Source organism: Gouania willdenowi, chromosome 21 (genome assembly GCF_900634775.1).
Source record: "Gouania willdenowi chromosome 21, fGouWil2.1, whole genome shotgun sequence".
Lineage (NCBI taxonomy): Eukaryota > Metazoa > Chordata > Actinopteri > Blenniiformes > Gobiesocidae > Gouania > Gouania willdenowi.
Genome location: NC_041064.1, coordinates 704,978 through 713,564, shown reverse-complemented (window position 1 = coordinate 713,564; position 8,587 = coordinate 704,978). Strand labels below are relative to the sequence as shown.

The following is an 8,587-nucleotide window of genomic DNA, read 5'->3' as shown; positions in this document are numbered from 1 at the left end:
CGTGTACTAGAGTGCCGCTCCGTTTAGCCGCAGCGGCGTGCTCGTAGGTCTGATTGAGGTAACATCGACAGGGAGCCTCTCTACCTGTCGAGGCAAAGACTTAGACTTCAACCAGAGTTGAGGCACAGAGTTTAGTTTCTGGGTCCAGCAGGGTATTCGCTCCAGTGGAAACTTTCTCCTGCTGAACCATGTTCAGTTTCATTATCGTCATAAATAACAAGGCATACATTTCCATAACCGTTCAATCGGCTATATACATTATGTACATGTCACAGAAAGTGGATGAAAAATCCTGAGTCATCGTTTCTATATTGCACATCTTATCACAAGCGCAGACTTCAGTCTGGTTTTGCATAAATTAATGTCACAGTTGGTACAAAAACAGTTCATATTTACAAGAAGAGATCCGTTAGATTAGTTTGGATTGATCAGAAGGAAAAGGCGAAGGTCGGCAACGAGAACGTGGTTTTCTATGCTGAGCGGACGCTGATGTGGACCGTGGCCGCGTCAGAGCCGAATTCATTGGACAGCTTCAGAGTGTACGTCCCAGCGTCTTCTTCCTTCACTCCGGTGATGATGAGGGTCGTCAGGTCTTCACTGGTCTCGATGTGGAAGCGTCCACCAGCAGTCACCTCAATGGTTCTCCCACCGCGGGACCACTCGATCCGCTTGGCCTCGCCAGAGAAGGCACACGACACGGTCAGGACTTTACCTGTCTCAATGCTGATGTCCTCCGGCAGGGCCTCGATCTTCGGAGAAGAAACTGGAGAACCTGGAGGTCAAGGTAAGATGGACGGTGAAAACACGAATACTGATGTAAATCAGATGTAGTTCTCAATCTGTCTAAAGGTACTAAATTGATAAAACTTTGTTATCGCTGCCTCCTACATGACTGCAGTCATCAGAAAGATTAAATGTCATTAAATTTATTAAACATGTTGGTCATATTAACTCAGTGTCATTGACAAGATAACTTGTCATTTCAAATCCAAACTCGTCATTTGCGTTTTTTTCACGGGGATTACTAGAAAAACCCCTGGCGGAGGTCCCTCATCAATATCTAAGCTGTGGGGTGATGTATTGACCAACTGTGCCCTGAAGATGGCAGCAGTACACCTTTAGATGAGAGATTAGCCACTGATGCTACCATTAGCTGGGGAGGAGAAGCAGGAACCAGTGAGATTATGGCGCTACAAAGTGATATTGTGACGTATCCAGCAGCTCACAGCTCCACATACTAACACAGAACATGTGTGGACCTGAGTGGATTATTGATAATGTTGAGATGGTGAGATAAAACCATCAACTAACTGGGCCAAACGGGTCATCAAAATAATAGGTGACATGTAGGAGGTAGCAGCGCGCCTTTGGATGAGAGATCATCTGTGCTCAGCAGAGCTCAGAGGGAGAGGAGGAAAGGAGTTTATGAGACAGAAAATGGCGCTACATACGAGAGTTGACGTTCACAGCAGCGCACACTCGACCAGAGCATGTGTGGACTCATGGATTATGTGGCGATGGTGAGTTAAAACAATAAAAAAAACGGGGAACGCAGTGACAGTCTGCATGTCCGGGAGGAAGAGGAAGTTGTGTGTGTGCAGACTGACGGGAGAGAAACTTGGAGGAACGCCAAAATACAGTAAGAAATCCATTTAACTCTGGACCAGATAGATAAATAATAATAATTTTGCCATCAAAAGCCCAGTCTCAGTGTTTTTTTTGTTTGTTTTTATATAAGGAAACAATGTTCAGATGTTAGAGTTGTCACTAAAGCAAAGCACTGAGGGGGGTAGAAAATCTGAAAATGGCTGGAACTGAATGAGTTAACAGAGACAACATCAGTCACTGTGTGACAGATAACCATCTCATCCCTGCCTTTCACGCTTCCCACACACTAGAAAATGCAGTGTTGAATATTGTGAGTCCTCACCAATGCTTCTCAGTGTAGAACCCATCTCGGTCAGGCTGCTGGAGCCCACAGCAAACATCTCAGAGGCCGCAGAGGACATGCTGGACATGGACATGGTCTCAAACTTCATCTCGGCTGCCATGCTGCTGAAGGAGCTGGACTCCATCACGGACGACATCATGGCTTGTTTGGCCGAGGACATCATAGCTTGTTGGGCAGAGGAGGAGGAAGAGGAGGAAGACATCATGGCCTGCTGGGCCGAGGACATCATGGCTTGTTGGGCGGAGGAGGAGGAGGACATCATGGCCTGCTGGGCCGAGAACATCATGGCTTGTTGAGAGGAGGAGGAGAAGGAGGAGGACTCCTCCATGGTGTGGACCTCTTTCTTTATCATCTTGCTGGAGCTCATGGATGACAAGGCCTCCTTCTGACTCATCGTCAGAGATCCTGTCAGAGGCAGAAGAGCAGAAAATCAGAACCAAGAACAGCTCAAGGTGAACTGAAAAGTCTGCGTTCTTATCTATCATGTTAACAGCCGTCAGTATCAGCTGGTAGAACCACTTCTTTTAATCAGTAATCCATAAAACCATAATTACTTGTAATATAAAACATATGCTTGTATTTGCATGTAGATTGTTTTAAATGTAACTAACCAATGTCTCAGAGAGAGGCTGATTCCCCTGTCAGGGCTTCACCAATGACTGATTTTTCTTGTATTGTAGAAGAAGTTCTCACCTTTGAGTGCCACTTGCTGCTCACAGTAGGCGCTGATCTTCCTGCGTATGGATTGAAACACTTGTCCAGTGAAGGAGAAGGAGGATTTGGACACTCCTCCATCCGACGTCATTTCACACGTGTACTCTCCCTGATCGCTGTCTACCAGCTCGTGGATCAGAAGGCTGCAGGAGCCCTCGGAGTAGTGCATCTCAAAGCGGCTGCTTTGCGACAATCTCCTGCCATTCACGTACCATACCACCTGCCTGACGCTGCTCTCACAGGAGCATGACATCCTCACCGCGCCTTCATAGGCCTCGGCCATCAACTGGCTCAGGACCTTTGGAGGTTTAGGGACGGGTGACTTTACAGTAGGTGGAGATGCAACTCTTTTTGGGGACATGATAGGAGGAGGAGACTTCACTCTGGGAGGAGATTTTACTCCCTCTGGTTCAGGGGACTTCAGGGCCCTTAGTGATTTGATGCCTGATGGTTCGGGGGACTTAATACCTTTTGGTGTTTTGATCCCAGCAGGTTCTGGTGATTTGACACCTCGCGGTGACTTAACCCCCTCGGGCTCTGGTGACTTTGTTGGTAGGGGGAAGTTTGAGGCCAAGTTCAGGGGATTTTATTCCACGTGGTGACTTAATTCCCTCAGGTTCAGGGGAAGCCACACGTATTGGTGATTTAACTCCATCAGGCTCTGGGGACTTTATCCCTGAAGATGTCACACTTGGTGCTGGTGACTTGACTCCAGGTGTCGGTGATTTCACTCCAGGTGTTGGAGATTTCACTCCAGATGTTGGTGACTTTACACCTGGAGCTGGTGACTTGACTCCAGGTGTCGGTGATTTCACTCCAGGTGTTGGAGATTTCACTCCAGGTGTTGGTGACTTTACTCCTGGAGCCGGTGACTTTACTCCAGGAGTTGGTGATTTTACGCTCGGCACAGGAGAAGTGGCACTCGGTTCTGGGGACTTGATGCTTGGAGTTGGTGTTTTGTCAACCGGCTCGGGAGATTTGACGCTAAGAACAGGGGAGGTTACAGACGGGGCAGGCGATGCGACAGTAGGCTCTGGAGACTTCATACTAGTTGTTGGGGTCTTTATAGAGGGCTCGGGTGAGGTGACTGCCTTAGCCTCCACTTTGGGAATTGGTCTGCTAATAGTCAATGTGAAGTAGGCTTCCTGTCGCCCCTCTGAGTTCTCCACAATCACTGTGTAGCTACCTTCATCAGATGCTGTCACAGAGGAGATCTCCAGGCTGGATTTGTACTGAGTAGTGATGACATGGATGCGATGGGACGACAGCAGAATTCTGCCTTCATGCATCCACGTCACAGTAGGAGCAGGGTCTCCATCAATATCACAGGAGAATCTGGCAGTTTCCCCCTCTGACACAGTTACAGACTGGGGCTTAGTGAGGATTTTGGCACTCACAGGATGTTTTTCTTTGTGGACAATGACTTCTTCAGTGACAGCAGCTGAAGTAAGACGTTAATCTGGCTTCAGAAGAGACATGCCTACCAGTCAGAGAGAACTTCTCTGATGAATAAGAGGAAGCAGATGATAGATATTCAGTGGAGCCATACTTGATAGATGAGTCGTAGCACTCAGCGGAGGAGTATCTTTCAGCAGAGGATGCAGCATATCGTTCTCGTGTCATGGTCTCACGAGTCTCTGTCATCTTAGATTTACTCTCTGCCACAACAAAGTGGCTCTCAGAGGAGTAACCAGCTTTGAAGTGGGAGGCGTGATAGTGGTCGATTCTGCACATTTCAGGGACGTGTCCTCTTGGAACTTCCTCATCCCTGCGACGAGAGGAGTAAGTTGCATATCCAGCGCCGAACACCTCGAGTGTAGCATAGTCTGATGTTTCTCCCTTGGAGTTAGAGCAAACACAGCGGTATGTGCCACTGTCCTCCTCCTGACATTCCAGAATGGTGATGGACAAGACACCGGTCATGTTGGTGAAGATATGTCTGTCACTGTTTACGTCAATTTGATTTCCATTGTGGAACCATGTGATCTCAGCCTCTGGTTTGGCCTGAATGTTTAGGGTGAATTTGGTGTCTTTGCCGGTTGGTATGCGATGAGAGCGCATTCTGACAGTTACACGAGGAGCGTGGTCAAGGCTGAAAGGTGTCTGACTCACAACTTGGTACTTCCTCTCAGACTTCAGCGCAGCCTTTTTGGCCTCATATCGAGACATGATATCAAAGCGAGCAGAGCGTTCGAACCTTGAAGAGGAGCGAGATGATCTCTCCACTGACTTGATGGGGCTTGGAGAACGTGGGCGTGTTCTCTCTGGAGTTGGAGATCGCCTCTCTGTGATCACCCCTTCAACTTCCACAGTTGCCATTGCACGTGTTGGTCTGATCAACTCAGAAACTGGACGCATCAACTCAATGTAAGTGGGCGACAGAGACCTTCTCCTTCTCATGTACTGAGAAATGGTACGTTTCTTTTTTGTCTCAGCAATCTCGACTGACTCGAGCCGGACCTCCTGCCTCCTCTGCTCCTGCTCCATCGTGCGGTGCTCCATTCGAACTGGACTGCCAGCAGGAGAAGCAGAAAAGCCAAGTTCTAATTCATCTTCTAGCATGAGTTTTTCCTCTTCTGTCCTTTTCATGGATAGGGAGCCACCCATCGGCATGAGCATCTCTTCATCGCTGATGTCTCCTAGTGATCGCCTCCTTGATCGGAAAGAGGCCTCGGATTCAGGAGAGGGTGAGCGGCGGCCAGGTCTGACAGTTTCCAAGTCATCTAGAGTGTATTTTGGGATACGCCACCTTGGCCTGTATTGGTCTGTGATTCTTGGGAGAGGCATGACGTAGAACTGTTCCCACCTGGAAAGGCGGATACGCCTTTGCCTCTTCTGGACTATCCTCTCCATCTTCTCTGGGAGCTCATACTGATCTCTGAGCTTTCGATACCACTTCATGTCAGACAGGGCCACAAAGTGCTTGATACCTTTGTCCTCATCAAGAACTCTTGGATCATGAATCACAGGCTCCGGAATCTCATAGGGCATGAAGAGCCTTCTCTCTTCCTCCAGTCTCTTAGTCTCAGACTTCTCCACTGTGATATCAAACTCACCCTCAACATTCTTTGTGCTCACAGCAGGCTTGTACATGTCTGCAGCAAACTTGAGAGCCTCCTGTGCAGTAGGGTTCAGAGGTACCATCTCCTGTGTGGCAGCAATTCGCTGAGCCATCTTGTTGGTCTTTTCAATTTGTTTCTGAACGTGAATGTACTTCTCCTCCTCACTCCTGTACTCCCTCCTAGCATAGGTAAGGCGGTCAACTTTTAGCTTTGCCTGACAACTTGTAGAGCCAGCTGAGTTAGTTGCAGTAACTTTGTACATGCCAGAGTCCTCAAGAAGTGTCTCCCTTATATAGAGCATGTGATGGTCCATTTCCACCTCAATAACAGCAACCTTTGGACCAAACTGCAAAGGCTTACCATCCTTCTCCCATTTCAGTGTTGGAGTTGGGATTCCAGAGACTCTAAGCTCAAAGTGAACGCTATCTCCCTCAATGCAGTCAATGTTTGCTAGCAGGCGCTTCAACATAGGTCTCATCATTTCCTCTATTACAGGGTGTGGTATAACAGTAAGACGAGCCTTGCAACTGTCTTCTCCAAACTTGTTGTTGGCCATGACGGTGTACTCAGCATCATCATTTCTGTCCAGATTGTGTATCATGAGCTGGTACAAGCCTGTATCACTGGTGAACGTGTACTTGATGTCGTCATCACCAGCCTTAATTTTCTCTCCATTTTTGAGCCATGTGACGTGAGGCTCAGGGTGCACAGTGATGGTAACTCCAAAGCGCACATCTTCACCGATGTAGGCAGTGCGATTATAGAGCGGCAGAGTGAACTCTGGTGGTCTCTGTAGGAGTTTCGTTCTGTCCACTCTCCTCCTCAGCTTCTTGATGGTGCGGCTGATGTAGTACTCACGAATGCTCCTCACTGTTTCAACAAAAAGCTCTCCATAAGCCCAGTCTTCACCATCTTCACTGACCACTTTGCATTTGTAGACGCCATCATCACACTCCTCGATATCCTTTACGTAGATGCTGGAAAATCCTTTGCTGTAGGTTATCTCATACTTGGGGCTTGGGTGTAGCTGACAGTTACCAAAGTACCATGTCACCTGCGTGGTCTTGTCATAGTTGGTAAGGCTGCATGTGAACCTGACATGTCCGCCTTCCTCAGCTGAACCATGCATAACAGGGCCAGCACGAAGGCCACAATATTCTGTCCCGACCTTCACTTTACCCACAGCCTGTCCTCTTTGGTTTTTGAAGCCACCGCCAAATGCAATACGAGATGCCGATACAACAGTGTCCACTCTCTTGACCAGAGACTGATAGTACCGTCTGTGTCTCAGTGTCCTGATGACCTTGCTACTGACATGCTCGGTCTTCATTTTGAGCCATGGGTGCTCCAGAGCCTCATGGGCTGTCATACGTACCTTCCTATCCTTTACCAAAAGTCTGTCGACAAAGTCCATAGCTTCCATGCTAATGTCCTTAAATGCCTCACTGTCAAAGACATACTCACAGTTGATAATGTTCTCAATCATCTTTGTTGTAGACTCAGCTCCAAATGGATTGAGACCGCTCAGAAGAACGTAAGCAATGACACCAACAGACCACATATCGGTGGCCGTGGTGACAAGGTCATGGCGATGGACTTCTGGAGCGCAGTACTCTGGAGATGAAAACAACATTCTAATGTTTTCTCCGGGGACTAGTAGCCGAGACTGGCCCATCTCAATAATCTTGATATCGGTGCTTCTCCTTGTCGTATAGACAATGTTGTCTGGGCGAATGTCAAAGTGGCCAAAGTTGTGGCTGTGCAGGAATTTAAGAGCAGAGCAGACCTGTCTCAGGTAGTGGACAATCTCCTGCTCTGAAAGCTCAAAATTGTTGGTACCAAGACGCTCAAAGATGTCCACTCCAGAAATGAATTCAAAGATGAGGACGAATTCTTCCATGCTTTCAAAGTATTCGTGCAGGTAGATGACGTTCTTGTGCCTTGCAATGTTGAGAGCCTCAATCTCCCGGAGAACCAACTCACGGTCAATTCCTTTGACTTTGATAAATTTAGCCATGAAAGTTTTCTTGGTAGCATTTTCCACGCAGCGATGGACAACACCAAACTGGCAGCGTGAAAGCTCCTCAGAGATGGTGTATTTGGAGTGCAGCTCTTTCACCTTGTAGCACAAAGCCTCTTCTTTGGTGAGCTCTCTGGTTTCATCAACTTCCTCATCATAGTTTCTGATCACAGACTTGTCTTCCTTTGTGGTGATAGGCTCGGTTGGATTAGAAGGAGGACTCAGGCCAAACTGGTTCTCGGCAATAATGCGGAACTGGTATTTGGTCTTTCCAAAGATGTTGACAATGGTGATGCTACAGTCAGCAGTTTGTCCAGCGCGGATCCATCGGTCAGCAGTTGTGGGACACTTTTCCACAATGTAACTCAGAATGTCGCTCCCACCATCGTTGGTTGGAGGCTCCCAGGTCAGAGTGATTGAGTCCCGGGCTATGTCGCTGACCACAAGACCCTTTGGAGCATCTGGTATGTCAGCAACATTTACCTCGATGGTCTGCTTGTCCATTCCAAATCTGTTCTTAGCGGTGATAATGTAGTAACCGGTGTCTTTCCTCTGTACTCCCTTCTGGAAGACCAGAGATGTAAAAGATCTAGTGGTGATGACTTGGTGGTAAGCAGTGTTGGAAAGGATCTCCTGACCCTTCTGCCAAGTGATAGCCGGCTCGGGCTTGCCAGAAATGGGGATCTTGATGGTGATATGATCTCCACGGACAGCATGTACTGCTCCCATTCCCTGGAGCTCTTTAGGCAAGTGAATCTTTGCGGGAACTGGAATTAAAAGTATAAAATATGAGTATTTATGATTAATGATCATCCCAACACCTTTAACCCACAACAGGAG

At 47.9% G+C, this 8,587-nt stretch overlaps 1 protein-coding gene across 1 annotated transcript in view; it reads right to left on the bottom strand.

Annotated features, from left to right (window-relative positions):
* Positions 1-3,106: 3,106 nt before the first annotated feature.
* The window catches only part of ttn.2 (titin, tandem duplicate 2), a 214,246-nt gene continuing 208,765 nt past the window's right edge, over positions 3,107-8,587 (bottom strand). The window contains 2 exon segments of the mRNA XM_028435600.1: positions 3,107-4,113; positions 4,115-8,514. Coding sequence (XP_028291401.1) covers positions 3,187-4,113; positions 4,115-8,514 — 5,327 coding nt within the window. The 3' untranslated portion in view covers positions 3,107-3,186.